The sequence below is a fragment of the Balearica regulorum genome, chromosome 1 (assembly GCF_011004875.1).
Source record: "Balearica regulorum gibbericeps isolate bBalReg1 chromosome 1, bBalReg1.pri, whole genome shotgun sequence".
Lineage (NCBI taxonomy): Eukaryota > Metazoa > Chordata > Aves > Gruiformes > Gruidae > Balearica > Balearica regulorum.
Genome location: NC_046184.1, coordinates 95741580 through 95762295, shown reverse-complemented (window position 1 = coordinate 95762295; position 20716 = coordinate 95741580). Strand labels below are relative to the sequence as shown.

At 36.1% G+C, this 20716-nt stretch overlaps 1 protein-coding gene across 4 annotated transcripts in view; it reads left to right on the top strand.

Annotated features, from left to right (window-relative positions):
- Window positions 1–20716, top strand: part of CBLB (Cbl proto-oncogene B) — a 129439-nt gene that overhangs the window by 90991 nt on the left and 17732 nt on the right. For all 4 annotated transcript variants that reach the window (XM_075767302.1, XM_075767293.1, XM_075767311.1 and 1 more), the window contains 4 exons: window positions 2819–3022; window positions 11373–11558; window positions 13420–13785; window positions 16312–16406. In XM_075767302.1, coding sequence (XP_075623417.1) covers window positions 2819–3022; window positions 11373–11558; window positions 13420–13785; window positions 16312–16406 — 851 coding nt within the window. The remainder of the gene's footprint in view (window positions 1–2818; window positions 3023–11372; window positions 11559–13419; window positions 13786–16311; window positions 16407–20716) is intronic.

Genomic DNA, 20716 nt, shown 5'->3' with positions numbered 1-20716 from the left:
ATTAGCAGTAAAGCTTGCTGAAAAAGGAGTATTCTCAGTTTCCGATTCTGTGTTATTTCTGAAATTTGACTTTGATGCTCCAAACGCAAATCTTTCAAATTGCCCACAGATCAGAAATTCTGAGAAAATTCCATTTTAGACATACCCAAATGAGAACATCTGTTTCACTACTAAGCAGCTGCTGAGCTGGAACAGTATTTCTCATTTCAGGAGTTACCCTTTCTCTGTTCTTACCACTTTCATTCTGAATGACATACATAGAGGTCTGCCAATGTTAATCTTTGCCTTTAAAAAAATTCTGAAATTGAGTGCTGTAGCTTTTTTTTTTTTTTCTTAGCTGGTAGGACTAAGCAAAAGGACTAAAATCTTTCTACTTTTGATTGCTGGGTGTCTCATAGCATGGTAGTGTTATGTTCCAGTGTTGTGCTAGTGATGTGCTCTGATTCTGGAGACTTGAGAAGCTAAGGTCCTCAGTACTTTGGCCAATGGCTAGGGATTCGGGAAGAGGACAACAAAGCAATTTAGGCTCAGAGAACTGACATGTTCAAAACCATCAAGCTTCATCACAACATTGCAACCAGCTGTAATTGGCCAGGTACATTTTAGACTTCATTATAAATTTAACTTTTGTATAATTAGTGAGGCAATGAAGGAGTATTACACTGTAACAGCGTCAGCTGTTGCAAGGTTCTGGTGGGCTGGGATTTAATTGGCAGCATAATGGCTCATTAGACAGGCCTCAAGAGGTCCAATACAGATGTTTTCACTAAGCAGAAAAAAAATTGAGTAAACAACATCGGATCTACATAGAATACTAAGGGTGATTCGGAGTTGTCCACCTTTATGCAGACCAGTCTCTCAAATATAAGACTTAACTGTTTCCTTTTTGTGACAGGAGTAAAACGTCATTTTCTTCCACAGAAATCTGTTCTTGTCTAAAAACTACTTTTCTGGACTTGATTCTAAAAGCGTATGGGCATATAGGCTGCATTGTAAGGTTCACAATAGCTACTCTGTCCATGTTCTGGACTTGATTCTAAAAGCGTATGGGCATATAGGCTGCATTGTAAGGTTCACAATAGCTACTCTCTCCATGTTCTAAACTACCTTTCTGTGGGCATGGACAGATGTGTGTATTCATATAGACATCTCACATCTCAGTTTTAATTTCTCAGCTGTGTTCATACTGTTGAATGCAAGTATCTGCTGCTGTGATTGGTTACCCAATATATTTTGGTGAACTTAGTGCTTTTGAAAAGAAAGAGAGGAAACTGCTAGTACAGAGCTATTTGACAACACAGATACAAGAAAGCCTTGAAAATGAAAAGCTCTGCGCCTCATCTGTAAGGCTGGTTTTAGAACATGAAACTGTAAAGAATTGTATGAGTAAAAGATGACTTCTGTTCGCTTGACAGTGATTACTTCAGTAGGCCAATGTAATTTGGAGGCACTTTTTGACATAGTAAGTGATGTTGACTAGTCCTTTGTAATTAGGATGCAAGGCTGCTAAAAGTAGATTACATATATCTTTCTGTACAAAATGAAAATCCAGTACTAACCATGCAAATAGACATGACTTTTGTCAGGCGACATCATTTATAGTTATCTGGCCTTGGGATACAGTTCTTCCACAAACTGTAAAATCACTTGTCAGTTTAGTAAGACTGGCAAGCGTCAAGATAAAAATAATGTTAGAAAAAAATTAAAGCTGTCCTTGCATCTGGGAAATCAAAAAGCTGTGCTTGCTTGATATTTCAGGATAGGTAGGTAGACTTGATTTTGGTGTTCATATCTTTTTAGCTGTCTGTCTGCCTGACTGCAAATATGACAGAATGTGATTTCTGATTTCAGATTGAATTATCTTGATCTCTCAAAGCTTCATAGCCCTTTTGGGTGTGATTTTTGTTTGTTTGTTTGTTTTTAAAAATTCAAATCTACATTGTGTCTCTTGATGGAAAAATTTCTTTATAAGTGCTTGAAAGACTTCTCTGATTTTTTTGATCATTAGTAGTCTGAAATCTACTTTAAAGGCTTTTTGACTACTTCTGATGAGGAAAAACATGTTTCTGAAATGAGTAGAAGGAATGGAAATATGGCTGCTTGAAAATCATTTAACACATTATACCACTTAGAAGTTAAAATTCAAGTAATTCTTATTTCTGATAACATGTGAAAATAGTTCCTTGATTTATATAATTTATTGAAAATGTAGTAAAGTCCTGATTTGTTACTTAAACATGTCAAAAAATGTTTGTAGCTTTAGCGATTCTGTATGCATATCAGTGTATGATGGTAATGTTGCAGCCGTGATGGACTGTACATGATGGTGGACTGTATATTCTCTTCAGAGAGTAAGAGCTGCATGCCCTAAAGCTCATCTGCATTTTCTAACTTAAAATGAAAAATAAATACTTAAAGATATATAGTAAAATGCATTATCTCTGTCTACAAACCTCATCTTCTTTCCTCTGAAGAAATAGAAAAATTGTAATCCTAAAAGGCAAGGTGTTACTTCCAGACCTGTAATACTAAGACAATTACAATTTTGGTGCTTTGTAGAGATAATGGTTGCGTTTTGATTATCTATTTTTAAGTGCAGCTTAATCTTTTGAAGAGAGACAGTTTTAAAAGTGCAGTCATCTTACCATTTACTGTAGTTAAAAATCTGTGAATCTGTTTCCTGTTTATTCCAGTGGTTTTTTACAAGCTCTTAGAGACCTGTTAAGGGCACTTTTGTATAGAAAGATATAAGACCTACTTTTAAAATTATGTCTATTTTTATTTTTTAAAATGTATGTACTTTTTTGTCTTGCTCTAGGAATCTGATGGCCAAGGCTGTCCTTTCTGCCGCTGTGAAATCAAAGGAACGGAACCAATAATTGTGGATCCCTTTGATCCAAGGGATGAAAACTCCAGGTGCTGCAGTATTATTGATAGCTTTAGCATGCCCATGTTAGACTTGGATGATGATGATGATAGAGAAGAGTCTTTAATGATGAATCGTTTGGCTTCAGTCCGAAAGGTAAATTTTCAAATACTGTACAACAGATACAGCTATACGTTTGTAAATGAAGCTGCCTGTAACTTTAAACAGTGAGAGGTTGCATTTCATGCTCTAGGTTTCAGCAACTCACTGAACAGTTCTCGGGTTGAAAAAACAAAATGCATCAGTATTGCAGCAATAATACTGAAGTTGAATAGGAAAAAAAAATTGCAGATTCTCAGCTGATATGAACTGAGTTTACTCTGTTTATAATGAAAGAAGCATGAAACTCGTCCAAAATGAGCTATATGAACAATTCCCTGAACTTTTATTTGTAAGGAGCAGAAAGTTTCATATATATAGAATATTTTATTAGTTTTCTGCACATGTGTGTATACACATGCACAGAATGTTTGAGGATTAAACTTGAGGTTCTAAATAGGTTATAAATATTATTACTTGTAAAGGTGACTTGGAAACCAATTCATATTGCACACCAGGTAGCTTTTAATCATCTTTCACGTGAGTTGTCTATGGTTTTTTTTCCCTGTATTTTTAGTATTAGGTACTTATAGCAGGAAAAGTGTATCTGAGATTATTCGTAGTGACTTTGTGTTTTGGGATGTTTTTTGCCATGAAAGTGCTCTTTGTTAAATGGGGATCTTTCTTTGGTCACAGGCGATTTTATCACTGATAAATAAGCACTATCATTAATAAAAGTTTATTTTATATTGGTAGCTTTCACTACTATATTTTAGCCTGGAAAAGATACAATAGGTACTGTCATAGGCCTTGCAACATTAAATTTTACAGTGCATTTTCTAGATTTTACTTTTTACTAAAGTCATCTAGATTGAATAGTTGCCTTGGAATGAATTCTGTAACATCTTACTCTTCCATTTCCTTATTGTTGTATTTGGTTTTAAAAAAAAAACAAAACCCACAAAAAAAACCCAACAAACCCACCACAATGTTTCACCCTCATATCTGAGAGTATCTGTCAGTTAATATACATACTTCTGATATCCTCCCTAACCTCTTAAGTCATATGAATCATTCTTGTGTTACGTATGTAATACAACATGGCCTACTCTTGGGAACAGTTTATCCTTCCTGCCTGGACTTAAATTGCAGTCTGCAGCCTGACCTCTGTGAGATAGCCTTGAACTGATGGGCTTTAATAACACTGTCACTTCCATGATAAGGCAAAAATGCATTATGCTTTTATCAGAAGAAGGAACAATGGGCTTTACTATAAGAAATCTTGCTTTCAGTATTCACCAAGTGCTTGAGTGCTTTGGTGCTTGGTATTTTGATGTCATTAATTTCATTGTTCAGTGAAAGAAACCTACTAACTATCATGAAGTTTAGGAATGGCATTTTCCACTCTTCGTTAGCCTCTTGAAGTCCTTACTTGAAAATGTTGAATTATCAGGTCATTTGGTGATCTTCAGCTGCTGTTTTCTTCTTAAAACTGTTACCAGTGGTTGTACATTGATGCTCTTAACCACACCACCTGTGTATAATATGACATTATTTACATATGCTTTTGTTAGTAATGCCTTGATCAGCCTTGTCTATTTCTTTTAATCATTATTTATTTTTCCTGCTAAACAGTGTTTCCTTGGAGCCTGATAGAAGAAATTCTCTTTTTCCTCTATGACATTATGTTGCATTTTACTCTTTTTGAATTTTTCTTTTGTTTCTTGTTAATGCTGCTAATATGAACATGATGGTGCATAATTGCTGTGTTTTAGTCACTTGATTTGTTGAAACAGTGGAAGTTAGATGACAAAGACAATAATTTAGATCTTGCAGCCTGCCTGCTGATACTGTTGTTACTTTGTAATCCCAATGAACAAATTTTTCAATTCTTATTTTATTGCAAGGATTGTCATATGCTTTTTACATAAAGCTGTTAATCCTTGTAAATCACCTGGCTAGATCGTATGGTATTACTGAGAAAATCTTGGCATATCTGGCTAGTAGTGAGCTTGGATGTTAAACTTGCTAGAAGAGGAAGGTTCCAGGGACGTGAAGTCCTGATGAAAGTGACTGTAGGGCTTCACGATTTGTTGTGGAAATAGTCAAATCAATCCTTATTGTCCTGAAAGCCTTGTGGGAGGGGCACTGTTAAAGTGTTTCTAAGCTGTTACTACCAGTTTTCACTACCTTTGTGACTTGTACTTGGAAATATAGTCATAATGCAAAGAATAGTTGCAGTAAGCTCGTTTTAGAAGTGCACACAGTCAGATTCATCACTGATTAAGGGGCCTGGGTGGGTTTTTAAGGGAGGAGTTCTTGCAAATTGAAAGTTGAAAAACGCTTTTTGGAATTATCATTAAGTGTAAACAAGATACAATTTTTTTTTTTTATCACCTGCTGTACCTGTATGAATTATGAATGTAAGTTGGATATCAGAAAAACACCAGTTCTGCACTTTATCACTGTATCGCTGAAGCATACTTATAAACTGTAAGAGGTATCTGAATTAAGTCCCTGAGGGACCTCAGACTTGAAATTGCTTTAAGGAAAAGAGTAATCACAAAGCTACTTACTCATTCTTTAATGGAACAAGTAAATGGATACACTTTAAGAAAAATGAATCATTCCTGCTAGGTGTTGTGTATGAGTCAGCAGCAGCAGCTGATCAGCAGTAAGAGAGGCTTTAGAGAAATCCAGTGCAATTAGTCTGCTTATCTGCCTCATCAAGCAGCTTTTTTTTTTTTAATTTCCAAATTGTCTTCAGATATTTCTTTATGAAAGAGGAAGAGTGGTGCCAAAACCTCTGTTAATTGTCTCATCGCTGAGAAATTTCCAGCCCTATGGTATCAGATTAGCTAATGCAGTTATTGCCTGAAGTGTTCCTTTTCTCAGCTCTATACCGTTTGTGCTAGCCAAGCACAATGTTATAAAATGCACGTTAAAAAAAATGTGCAGATTACAGGCTCAGGTAAATATTTAAAGTGGCTTTTTTCATTTTTAAAGAGAGTATTTGAGTCTCTAGTAGACTATGTTTATTATTCCATAATGTTTAATGTTCCATTGTCCCAGTGAATTAAGTTATCTGTCATTTTACCTTGTACAAGATGTAACTTGATATACTTCTTTTAAAAAGAAAGAAAGAAAATAAGGAAAATGCATAATGCAGGGGTTCTTGTTAAGAGCAAGTAATTTTAAATTCATAAGTGCTAAGATAATTGTTTGATCCAAATAATATTACATGAAAACATAGAGGAAGGCCCTAGCAGTATAGGAGACTATGAGGTTTTCAATAGCTTAAAACGAATTAACATTCTCTAAAAACGCTTTCTTCTAAGACTAGATGAAGTTACCTTGTCTGGGGAGTTACTGTCTTCTCTGGAATTAATTTTGTAGGTTTTGGTGCATTCAGACAGCTAACTTTGATTCCCACTGTTTTTTTAAAATAGCTACAGTAAATTGTCAAAGCTGAAAGGCACTGTTTGGCATGATTAGGCTTCTTCCAGCAGATGAGTTAGGTCAAACTTAACAAATCATGACAAAAGTCCTTGGTTCTCAAAATGTGGGAGGAGACTATGTTTTTTTACTCCTCCCCCTCATTTCCGTATTATTAAATTGACTTCTTTCTGGTAATGAAAAAAGACATGTATTACGTCGTAATAATGTTTTCAATTTCATCATATAAAATACAAGACTATGTAAAAACAGATTTCAAATACATATCCCGGTATTCCCTTCAGCTGTACATTCTTAACTCTTGCTGACATGTCACTTCCTTCTTAATGGTACACCTGGTTTGTGAGAATTTATTAAAATCATGCTACACAAGAAGAGAGTCCTTAACTGTTTAGTTATTAGTATTTGAAAGAGGCATAAATGCCGGGAGGCAACGTGCCTCCCTTAGTTAAAATGTATTTTACTCATTCCCTTGGGCAGTGTGGTGCTGACTCACACAGCCTTAACTCTCTCTCCCTCCTTCACATGCATTTTCTTGGGTCAGCAAAGGAAAGATTAAATAAAGAACAAACCTGTCTATGTAAAAAATGTTTACAGCAATCAGTGTTAAGTGCTGTAACTTTATAAACTCATACAAATTTTTAAGTCCAGATGATACTAATCTGTCTAGGTCAAACCTTATCCTAACAAGAAATAACAAATATGCAAGGTTCTTTACTTAAAATCAACCAAGAGTAACTTCAGGGAACTACTTGGAAATGAAAAGTCCACTTGTAGCGTAGGTCTGCTTTAGACCTTCTTAGATTTCTCATTATGCAATTTATAAATTACTGAATTCACTCTAGCAGGACATTGACAATCAGGATGATATTCCTCAGTCAGTGACTTGTTAGGATTTATGTTGAGTATGCTTTTCTTATGCGCACCTCTGGCACAAAGGCATTTGAAGCTACGACTCTTCATTCAATAGCCCGTCTGATAATATTTCCATCAGAAAAACCTTCACGAGAAATTGTAATCAATGTCAGAAGCAGCCTTATCCTTCAATTCACAACCACTAGGGGCAAACTGACACCAGTATATCCCAGTAATAAATACGTCTGGTTAAATAACATAAGTGTGGTCTGCTCTGCGGTACAATTGCGAAGTAAGTTGCAGCTGCTTTTCCCTTGGCAGCAGTCATGCCAGCCAGATGAAGTCCACGTTGTTACAAAGGAGGCTGTGTTCTTTTTCCTTAATTACATCTTTACTGCACAGGTCGGAGCATGTTGCTGCACAGCCCTTTTGTACGCTTAAGGTCTGTCTTCTCTCACTGCCAGTTCATTTGTATTAGTTTGTGTCTTAATAGCTTGCTTGTTTTATCTTTTTATCATTCTGCTGCTCTCATCGCTGCTTTATTTCCAGTGAATGGAAGATACACAGAAATGTCCAGTAGGTGACAAACAGAAAAAATTTAAAATCTCTCCATCCATAGGGAGTCTGCCAAAAAGAGCACATATTATGTACATCTGTTAATGCCCTGGCATCTACATGAAGTGCAGCCATTTTGTTGGCCTAGCTGTCAACAAACATCAAATGATGCAGCTAGACGGGTTGTATGGGGGTGGACAGGAAAAATACAGTTTGGTGGTTTGGTTTGGGGTTTGTTGGTTTTTGTTGTTTTTTTTTTTAATAATGGGAATATGATAGAAAACTGATACTGAATCCTGGACAAAACCTGTTTGTTGCTGTCGAATATTTTGGTTTGATTGTTTTATTTTAGTTTCAATAGATCTAAACAAGGAATCATAATTTTTAGTTTCTCCCAGCATTTTCTCTTACCTCAACACCAAGCAGTGACATGGATTAAGCTTCCTTGTAGGGGAGAGAACCTGCTTTTGCTATCAGCTATTTTCTTTTTTTCCTTTTTTATCCTCATGCCTCAGAAGTTATTCGTTAACCTGGTGGCCATCATCAGTTCTCTTTTTGAAATCTCTGGGGCCACAGCATGCTCTGATAGCACTGTGGCTGTAGGCAATAGTAGCTCAGGAGACTGAAAGACTATTTTACTATTCTGAAACAAGACATTGATGTAGGCTTAAGCTTAAATTGATGTCCTTTCACATGCTTAAGACTTTGAAAAATTTGCATTTCATTTTGGTGGTTGTGATTTACCATTCATCGAATATGGTGGGTAGAGATAGCTAAATACCAAATATATAGGGAGCCAGAAGTTTATCACATAAAGTAATCTCCTGTTTCAACAGAATTAAAACCATGTCGGGTTCTAAGAATCTTGAATTTTTAAATACATTATCATATTGTTCTAGTTGTTGTTATTGCCTACTACGTATTAGGTGTATCTTTCAGCCGCTTGTTTCCATAAATCTGAAAATAACATCAGTCCCCGGTGGATTTTAAATGTGAATATTTCCATGATTTCTGTCTCTGCTGGAGCTGACCTGTTTTTACGGCAGGAGAAAACAACTCTCACATGGATGAGACCAGTGGGCTCACTGAGGGAAGAGCGTAGCATTTTGCCTGGTGATTCTGTAGAGCAGAACTGTGTAAGAGGAGGTTGTCATAGAGAAACAGTGATGGATATTCTTAAAATGCTGTCACTACAATGTTGTTCATTTAGCTGTGGATTCACATAACTATACACAGCATGACATTTGAGACTCTGTCAGCTTACCCTCTCAGGAAGTCAAGTTAATTAATGTGATGGTATGACCATTAGAACATCTTAAATTCCAAACAAATGTTTCCTGTCCAGTACTCTGTTTTCAGTATTTCCTATTTTTCTCATTCTTTGTTTCCAACTCCTGTTAGATATATAGGATTGTTTCTGAGACCACCTGGAGCGATTCCCTGCTGACTGAGACGCAGTATGTTGTGCAACGCTTAAAATGTAGAGACTTACTACAACACTTTCATTTATTTTAAATAACGGTATCTTTTTGGAGGTGAGCGACCTCCTTATTTGGTTCTATTTCAAATAATTTGGGAAATAAATTCATTTTCTGTCTGATGCTGAAGCCAAAGCATTGAATATATTATATTACATGGCTCTTGGCTTTTAGGAATGCCGGTTGGAGTTATAACTAAACTTTGAAAACTAATGCTATTAAATGATACAGTGTTTAATATGCTATTTAACTGACAGATGCTTTCTGCTAAGGAAAATGAATTGACATTCAGTTTACAGTAATGTTATAATTATGGTTACCCAGGCATGCTTGCGAGATGCATATCTAGCTTAGTTATTCAACTTCCCATAATGTTTAGAAAGGCTAAGCACCTCACAATCATTCATGTGTTTTTCCTCACGGACTTCAGTCAAGGTCAGGGATGTTCATTAATTAAAGGAAACAAAGAAAATTTAAGGACTATATTCAAGCCATTTAATGTGAACATTGTGACCACTTCTTTATAGAAAGGAGAAACTGGGAAGCTTCTGGTAGCCATGAAGAGCATGAATCTTGAGTTGCTCAATCTCTTGAAGTTGAATGTGTAGTTGTGACACTGAGCTTACACATATAGACCAAGTTTATACATTTATATACGTAAACCCCTGCGTATCACAAAATAAATCATTCTGGCAATGGAATTGAACCTCAGCCTTCTAGCTCTTCAACACCACCTCACTCCTCTGTCTCATTTTTTCTTGCAATGTTATCCAGTAATACTGTGGTAGCTCCTGTTTCTGAAGGAGATCTGGTAGTGATCCCAATTGCATAGGACAGAATATTAAACTAAGCTGTAGTGCATAGGGTAAGGAGTCAGTATACTAGATTCTTTTCCTGGACCTCCTTTTGAATTTATGAAGTTTTCAGATTCTTTAACATAGTCGCTATATGTAAAGAAAGGCAATGTTGGTTGTTTGTTTACCTTGTTAAAGAACTTCTAGTCCCATCACTACGGGACACGTAGCATTGGTGAGCAATTTTATATGCTTGCCTTAAGAAGATGGCAGATTGTTAGACTCTACAGGCAAGTTGTGTTGCGAGAATACAGGGATGCCTCAGTGCACAAGTGGCCTGAGGCTGACGCTTGGTGTGAATTCCTTCCAGCTACTCATGTCTGCTGTCAGGGCAAGCACGGAACAGCGTAAACATCCTGGTTTGCTTACAGTACACTGATACAAATACAGTGAGTTCACAGAAGTAACTTCAACTGATTTATGCAAACAAGTGAACTGTGTTTGTTAAACCTCAGCCAGATGAGGTTCAGGAACTAGTTGCAAAAATGGTGAGGATTGAAATCTTTGACTCTGATGAATTTGAAAGGATGAGTCAAGAAAAAAAAAAAGTCATCATTTGTCACTTGAGGGCAATGTTAAATGTGTGTGTGTGGTTAGTTTAATATTTGCTAAAATGATAAACTGAATTGTCCTAGAATGATTTTGTAAATCAGCAAATTAACGAGGAAAGGAATAACTGCTTTGCCTACTGGCTAGCTCGTGATTTTTGATTTGTAAGTTTTCAGAAGACACATATGTTCCATTTTCTATGGAATACATTTCGAAAATGGGGGGCAGTTAATAGACAATATCATAGGCATCTGGCTTTTAAAAGTCATGTATAGAATTTTGGATGGAGTACTCTGAATAAAAAAGTCATGAAGAGTAGCAGTACTACAGTAGAATCTCTATGTGATTGTTTCCTTTTGACAATGATTGCTTGTTTTTTAAACAAATTACTGCAATATATATTCTTTTATTTTCATCATGAATTAACATGGATCTTTAGTTTTGAGGTAGAATGACTTGCTGACTTCTTTTTCAGTAACCGTAAGCTAAGTGACTATACTGTCTATTAATTAAGAGTGGCGGGGTGTCTGTTGTGATAAATGAGTATTAGTAAGTACCTGACAAGTGTCATGTGTTTTAGTCATGGAATGGAAGTTGTATACTTGGTCATCAGGTAAATAGTAGTAATATTTTTTTTATTATTTTTTTTTTATCTTGAAGTGCAATGAGAGGCAGAATTCACCAGTGACTTCCCCAGGATCTTCCCCTCTTGCACAAAGAAGAAAACCACTTCCAGACCCCCTGCAAATCCCACATCTTAGTCTTCCACCTGTACCTCCTCGGCTGGATCTTATTCAGAAGGGAGTAGCACGGTCACCATGTGCCAGCCCAACTGGATCACCAAAGGTACAACTTGATTGAATCATTATTTCTTTATATATGAATATTGAGAAATTGTGTTCAGTTGTTTTCAAGGTGAGCTTGCTTTTTTATTTCGGAAGACAGACTATTTTCCATGTGTGTTTTCTTTTTCAGGAGTTTTGCTCTGTCCAAAAGAACTTTTAATTCCTTGTAGTTTAGAAAAACTTTAGGTTACATCCGCATTGACTACGTCTCTTACCTCCTTCAGCTGATTTTGGCGAGTGCCTGTTCCTTTGCATAATATCTTACATAGTCAAATGTTTACAGCTACGTATTTTGGTCAAATGTGACCTCTGTTTGTCTGATGATTATATAGCACTTGGCTATGGTCAGAATTTTAAAGACATTGCTGTAATGGATCAATTCTGTAATAAATCCTGATTCATGAAAAAAAAATAGAAATTAAAGTTTCCTGAAAATAGATTTTAAGGTCATTGTCTTATTTAATTTACATGTTGTGCTCTGATGATGATTTGTGCTCATTTTTCACAGCATCCTTACAAGAAAAATACGTGGAGATACCCTGCTTTCAAAACCTTAACTGGCATGTATTAGGACTCAAGTTTCAAGGGAAATAATAATGACTGTATAGCTAATAAATTGTATGCTGTATTTTGTGAAACTAATGATACTAAAGAGGTAGTGATTTTTTGAGTGGATAAGCATGAATGAGAACAAATACTATGTTTGTTGCTCTCTATTCTAGTTGATCATTTTGATGTGATTGCTATATAGATGGGATATTAGATATAAATTTTGATTTTTAGATGATGAATTCAAATCCAAGTTCAAAACATGACTTGAAACCTCTGTGCTCATAGTAATACAGTATGAAATACCTTATTTATTTTGTCAAGTTTTTATTTCAAGCTTGAAAATCAACCTTTTTTAAGATTACAGCGGTTTATAATTTAGAGAAAAAACCAGAACTTTGAATATGAGCTTCTTTAATTGCTTTTTATATTATACAAAGGAATTTATAACACATTAAGAATATATGCTAAACATTTGGCACAGCCATTAAAAGTTAGTTTTACAATAGCGTATTTTTATGAAGTTCATGTCTTATAAAAACCAGAAGATATAGACCTGCAAGTAGAATAACTTTATTTTCAATCTAAGTAACTTGTTGAGCTGCTGCTCGAAGAATAGTGGTGGGCTAACCTGCGAAGTGAGAGCAAATACTATTCTGACTTTAAAATTTTGCAGCCTCTGTCTCTTCAAGTGGTAGTAATATGCAGGCTTATCAGAATCCATGCAAATTTCACCTGCCAAGGGAAATCATCTTCCCTGTATTCCTTATGGTAGCTGGTGGTAAGAGGAAAAACACTTCGTAAAGACCCAGCCTGAGTGTCATTTTGTAAAATGCTGTTAGTAATTCACACCTAATGAAAACATTTTGATTTTATGAGATTTGTGCTCTTGGAGGCTATACAGCTATCTGTATAAGGTTTGGTTTGGGGTTTTTTGGTAACTTGGTTTTCAGTTTTTTCCAAACATTCCTCAGAATTCATTTCAGCAGCTAAGTAAGTGATTCAAAGGACCAAAGCAAAGGATTGTGGAAAAAAGTTATGGGTCAGATAAATATGCCTTAGTCAGTTTTGTTTTCTCCAATCCACCTCCTTCCTTGTGTTACTCTGCAACAGCAGAAATGGGGGCATGCTTTCTGAAGAGAGGCCAGGTTGTCTGCAGAATGCAAAGACAAGATTAACGTTTAACTTTCTGGCAAGTACTCTTGTGATGCCTTGACAATACCTCAATTAGAAATGGTAAAGCCATATTTGATCACGAGAGAAATATGCATGCCTATGTGTAACTTTTTTTTTTAATTTACTGTGTTGTTTAGTCTTCTCCTTGTATGGTGAGGAAACAAGACAAACCTTTGCCAGCACCACCACCTCCCTTGCGTGATCCTCCACCACCCCCACCAGAGAGACCCCCTCCAATTCCACCAGACAACAGGATAAGCAGACACCTGCATCATCCGGAAAGCGTGCCTTCCAGAGACCAGCCGATGCCACTTGAAGGCTGGTGTCCCAGAGACGTGTTTGGGACAAGTCAGTTAGTGGGATGTCGAATAGGGAGTGATGCTTCTCCCAAACCAGGACTGACTGCAATTTCAAACATAAATGGAAGGCACAACCGCATAAGTTCTGATCCAGGGTTTATGAGGAAACACAGACGTCACGAGCTGCCTACAGAAGGTGCCAAGGTATGAAAGAGCCAAACATGGTGAATCCTAATTTGATACCCCACTGCAGCATTGTCTTGCATTGGCTAAAGTACTAGTTGGTCAGTGTTGATCTGCTGTTTCAGAATCTTTCCTGTCATGACTTAATAATAAGTTGGCCATAAAAAAATGGTAATACTGTAATTTGTAAAGCAGCAGTACATGAGGTTCTAAGTTACAATTTTTAACATGAAAACTTCAAAAGAGAATGGCTTGGAGAGAAAATTCTAGATTTGCTATATTCTTTTAGCAAATTAGCCATATAGTTGGTGCATGATAATAATATACCACTGTATGCTGTAGTATAGTTATGTAGCATCTCAGGTCCACTTTGGAAGTGTCTTATTCCAAAATTGTGTATGCATTTGCTGATGGAATAGTAGATTTTCCAGTTACCTCTGTCATAGGTGGGGTCAGGACTTGGTAATATCTTCAATCTGTAATGTATGCAATATGTACAGGTGATGTATACAAATATACTTAAATTGTCAGACATATTGTGTGCATTCACATAAAAAGCTAAATATTCTAAGGGTCAGTTGCGTTCATCAGTAAAACATTACTTTCAAAAGAGTGTTAAATTAGTCACGATGTTCAGTATACTCTAAAGGAAAAGATCTAACCTGCCTTGAGACTAAGAAAGACGAAACAAATAGATCCAAAGCCAAGCTAAATGTAGAGTCATTGAGCAGCATCCTTGAAAGTGCTCAGTGGCACAACTCCACTGATTTGGTTTGATTTCTATTATTGTCAATACGCTAAACCTTATTTAGGATAATTAGCATTACAACTCCCTTGTTCTTTGTCAGTTGTTTACAGTAATACACATGTCTTTGAATTTTTCCTCCTTTGTACTTTAATCAGAACTCCAGTTGCTGGAGTTGTACATTGTTGTAATTCGTCCATAGCAGCTTTTGGCTTCTTTTGGACAAATGTCCGGTGTAATGCCCAGTAATCCATGTTCAGAGTTGTCACTTTTAACCTTTCCACTGATTGTCTAGCTTGGTTTGGCTAGGGGGCATCTGCTTGTCACCCACAGAAGTATGTTTTCCTGTCCTTGGTTGCAGTGAATAGTATGTGTAACTGTGGTATTTCTTCTATCAAAAAAATTGAAGGATTGTTTCTATATGTTAATTGAAGATAGGGGGAGCATAGTGGGAGTAGTTCTGGCAATAGGCAGCTTCAGACAACTTGCAAGACCACGTACAGTTGGGGAGGCTCAGGTTTGAAAAGAGATTAAGGGATGATGGCCTAAGAAAAACCTAATTCTGCTCTAATCAGTTTTATCAAAGCAGCTTGGTAATTTATTCATAGAGCAGGTTATTAACTCAAAGCTGCTGCTCTCTTTTTTTTTTTTTCCTTGAAGACTGCATAGATTGTGCTAAGGAGGATGGATTTGTGGTTAAGTCACAGTAGTTAGAAATGATAATTTTTTCTTTCTATTTGCTTTTCCCAAGGTCACAAGCTACTTAGCATTTCTATCTCAATTTTATATTTTTTTTATATGGATGTTTTCGTTATTTTGAAAGTACGTTACTGAAATTCAATTAGTATTGGCAAACAACATTGACATATATGATGAAAAGTGCTTAAGAACTCTGTGATACTATACATAATTGCAATGTCCTTTTGTCAGCATTGAGGCAAACCACAAAATTTTACTTACGACTAGGGTGTTGTTTAAAATGTGATACCTTGTAGTCTGATTTTAAAAGGATGCTGGGTTTTTATCTTCATACAGCATTCCAGTTGTGGTCTGGTGCAGTATTGAAGCTGATGGAATAAATACTTCTCAAATCAGAATAACCACTCAGTGTAGAAGTGCCATTTTAGTCAGGAGACATTACATACGTATTTCTTTAATCAAATGCTGTTTGAACTGTCATCTTCAGGTTATAGATCTAAGCCATTCGGTTAAGTGGAGCAACTGACAACTCGGAATTACCGTTTCAGACTGTGTACACATTCACAAGGGAAACATGTAATGAATTTCATTCCTGATTCATTTATTAATTGTAACATAATCTTTTTCCTATTGGGAAAAGCCAAGAATCAGGAAGACAATCCTGTGGGTGAATCAGGAAGACAATCCTATGGGTAGGAAGTGGATTTTGGCAGGCACCATATCACTGATTTTTAAAAAACATTAATAAGTTTAGCATGCTGTACCTGTTGTTTTCTCACTGTACTTATCTCTCTCACTTTGATCAGTTTGCAATCTCAAAATCTTAATTTTCCCCCAAGCAGTTCAGCTTTGAGTAGTCCATCTAGTAACCATGATGTGGAACTGCCTTTTTCGGTGAAGTTTTAAGCTGTGTCCTACAGCTCCCAAATGGGGTGAGCTGAAACGGGTATGAGAGAGTCACTCCAGATACGGCTCTGTAGTATGAACTCCTAGGAGAGCCTTTACAAAATAGACCTTGAGAAGATTATGCGTAATACCTAGTTGATGAACACCTATGATGATAAATGGGAGAAGACCCATTGTAACACTTGTGTGATTTTTAGGTCTTTTCAAATGGTCATCTGATAAACGAAGAGTATGATGTCCCTCCACGGCTTTCACCCCCTCTTCCAGCTGCCTCCATCATCCCTAGTATAAAGTAAGTTGACTTTATTTGTAAAAGAAATGTGTTAATGTTAGATAATAGCACTGATTCTATGGTGCTAAAAGAAAAACAGGGAAAAGAAAGAAATAAAATGAACTAATATAACTTGGTGATACATTTTCTATGAACTTTAATGTGGCTTTACAAAGGAAACGTAAATTGTATTGATTAAGTGGGAGCAGTTCTAATGTTAATTGAACATAGTACATTTTTATAGGAAGAGAGAATAAATTGTGGCAGATCTTGCTTGCAGGCATTTGGCAGTGAGAGCAGACGCTGTCTGGTTTTGCTGGTACTGCTACAGAAGTGTGGTCAGAGGTATTTGTTGCAGGAGATGAGAGATTCTTGAGAAAGTACTAAGGGTAAAGAGCATCATTTGTGTGCATTCTGCCCCTATTCGAGTCACGCTTTCTACACATGGAGCTTTATCCAGGGGTTCACACCAGTATCTTTTCTTTGTTGTGGCTAAAAAAAACCCAAAAAATTTTATATCCATTTTAAATGGTGTCAACCTCCCTGAGTTCCAGAATATGATTTGGGAAATTTTGTCATTTCAAGTTGCAGACTGCTCTTGGTCTTCCAGTAACATGGATGTTTATTTGGTACCAAGATGTTGCTGTGCATAGCACATGGGATTTTCTACAGAACAAGAGATATTTATAATAGAAAGCTTGGAAGTGCTATGAAGTACTTTGCCAATTTTTTGTGGTTTTGTAAGGAAATCAGAGCGTATCACAATGTTTGATGTTATCCTACAGTTTCTTTGCAATGTACTCCTTGTGATTCTTGCTGTTAAATAAAATAATTGGGTAGTCAGTACATATTAATAGTGAGAATTTTCTCATTAGTGTGTACTTTCACCGTATCTTCAGAACTCTTTCCATTGTTGTTCAGTTAGTGGTAATACAAAAGACAAATATATTTCAGCATTTCATGAATATGCTGGTTTTTCTTTTCTTAAGTGTTAGAATAAAGGTGCAGCGGAGCATTGACTTTTTCATTCAGAAACATGTGTTCAGGTGGAATAATTGTCGAGTTGAAGCTCTCCTTGTTTACTTTCAGTTCAGAAGCAAATTTTAGAACATTATCCAGACGTTTTTGTAATTGAATGTTATGTGATGTAACTTGATTGAGATAGGGTATCACAGGAATACTGTTTGGATACCTCATGAAATCAATCCCCTCTATAGATTGATCTCCTTGGATTGACTACTCCTTCCATGATATAGTGCAACCCCTGGGATGTTCCACACACTGTCAGTCAGAAAGACAAAGCAATAACTCTGACAGACAAACTAAATACTTGCACATTACAAAGCAAATTGAATTCTGAAGAAGATTCTTGTTTTTATTTTTCATGGTGTTGAAATAAGAAAACATTCTGCTTCATGAACATCCCATTTTTTGCAGATTTTTGCAAATGTAGCCTAGAATCAAAGTACAATGTATACAAACACCGTACAGTGTTCATGGGAAATTCCCCAGGATATCATAGCAATGGCACAAAATCCATGTCAAGACAATCCAAAACTAGAATGTGTGGATTTAGCTTGGTCAAAAGAAATATCTTCATTAGCTGAAGTTTTCTGAATAGAAAACTGACATATTCCAGCCAAAAGAAAATCTTCATTTGCTAAAACCAAACTCCATAAACTTTTCAGGACTAAATTAACTTTAATTCCTGGGTTCTTTTTGTACTTAAACTTTTTAAAAATTATACAGCACATTTTAAATTTTGATTTTTAAAATATAAAAATATCAATATTAACCTAGGGGTAAGATGTTCAATTTATCTAATTAACTACTACTAAAATGTCACATGGAATGGCTGTTAAAAATGGATCATCATATGTTGTTTCTTGAAACACTGATATATCTATTTTTAAATTTATTTCAAATTAAGTATTTGTTACCACTAGAAAATACCCCAATAATCTATAATAATGTGTGCCAATATGTAGATGGAAAAACTAGGGGGAAGGAATCTTGAAAAATAGCAAGTTTAATAAGTTTAATATTTCCACCAACCTCAGCAACTGCTTTCAAAAAGATAAGCTAAATAATATTTAACATGATTTAATTTGAAATGTTGGAGAGAATATTTTTACAGCATATTGTTCCTCCTGTTAAATTGACTTCACTAAGCCCTTATAAATATGTTGAGCTGTACTTGATCCAAAATACTCTTGCTTTTCACGACTGTGTCACTGCAATCGATCTGGTGCAAGTTTCTCTTTTTTTTTTTCTACTTTTCCACCTCTGCAGAGTTGTGGCTTGAGAGCTAGTTCATTTCATACAGCTGCAAGGCATTTTATTTTTTCTACTTATTATCCTAAGTCTGTGATTTCAAAGGTTTGACTGAAGGATACATTGACCATGAGTGAAATGTCTTAGTCTAAATAATGAGGAGGCAAAATGACCCTTAGTTGAAACTTCACAATTCTAAAACATCCCTACTTGACTTGTTTGATCAGTTTTTACTGAATAAGACATTATAAATATGACTTTTTTCTTTTTTCTTTCCTAAATTAAATGAATAGAAAAAGCACTAGTATCTTTTTTCTGGAAACAGTGCTGATTTATTTTCATTTTATGAAATTGGTTAGTATTAACCATACTTCAGTAATGAATTGTTGGACTCATGTTAACCAAGTGTCTGATTTTTACATTCCACTCAGCCACTATGTTGCTGACCTTATGTGTTAAAACAGTTATTGTCTTATTGGACTGCTGTAATTATGTCACATTATTCTAGCAGCTTTGATCAAATTGGTATTTTATTCTTGAAAAAATAAATAAAACTTCTATGTAGAAGATACAGAACCATTCTTCCCCAAAACTTAGAAATGTTCAAGTTAGTGTTTGTTTTATTCCTGTGAGTAGGTCCCATTTTGCTACATTGATAGAAAACCGGCCTCTTTGTCTCAAAAGTGCTTTATACCACCGTGATGTTTTCTGTGAGAGAGCATCTATTTTTGAGTGTGTAATGAGACATCCAGTTCCAAGTACCTTTTGTATTCTATAAATATTTTAGGAATATCAAGTTGCTTTGAGGTAGTTAAGGGAGAAGTAGTACTGAGAGGTATTTATCCTCTTGCTATCCCTTCCATCTTGCTAAGAAACTTTGAAGGTGAAGTCATAGTTCCATTAAAGGCAACTGTGACTTGGAAATCCTGGCTCACTTGAAATCAGCCTTTGGCATGGCACTTCTCCAGTGGTGTTAGAATGAGCACTGCTGACGTGCAGGTTCTAGACATCTGAGAGATGATGCGCTCTGGATGACACAGCGTGCCCTGAGGTCATAGCTTGGCAGGCCAGCGAGTTTGGATGCATCAGCTGTTCTATGGTAATTGTCGTTGTGTTGCATGCAGGCTTACCCTGTGACAAATAGAAAATTGTGTCCTCCTCTATGAATGAAGGTGTACTGCTTTGTATACACTTTGGTTTTAAGGGCAGAGCGCACTCAAGGACAGTTGACAAGTATTGACTTGATCATGTGGTCCATATAACTTAACACTTATTTCTGAAGCAGATTTTGCTTAAGGCCCTACAAGATTAAAGCTTTTGCTTGCACTGGCAAGTAGTACTCTGCATAAAACAGAGGAGTTGATAGTAAGGACCTGGTGTCTGTGCTCTACATGTTATGGGGCAACACTTCAACTAGCTGTAGTCTTGTCCCATGAATGTGAACAGTCTTTGGCAATCAGAACTAGTAGGGGCACACTTGGAGTGTATCATGTATTGCAGTTTACTCTAAAAAATATTCAGGTTGTGCGTTCTTCAGTGCAGATCAAAGCATGGTAAGCGGGGAGGTAAAAGGGATTCATTTCAAAAGCACAGTCTTGATCAGGACTGAAATACATGGATTGCAAGTTCATCATGTCTAAGTTCTGTGAATCAGTTTACCAGTAAAATGGTAGAAGGGGAACCTTTCCCTGAAATACTTCCAAATAAGTGTGAGATGTTGGTTTCCCTGGGGTTCTGTTTACAACTAAGTTGGACATTAAGTGGCTCGACAAAAATGAATTCTCACATCTTTTCCAGTGTTGGCCTTTGGTGCTCAGTTGGATAAGAGAGATTGACATCTAGCCTTCTGTTCAACAAAGCAGAAAATACAAAGTCAGCACTTATCAGAATGTAATTCTGACTTTCAACTTTAAAATATTGCTACTTAAGGAGTAGGAAGGGGAACTAAAGAATATATAAATACAGTGTACTGGTCAGTTTTGTATTCCTCTGTACACAAATCTTCTAAAGATGTAAGAGTAATGAAGTTTTTTAAAGTGTAATTACAGAAAATTTCA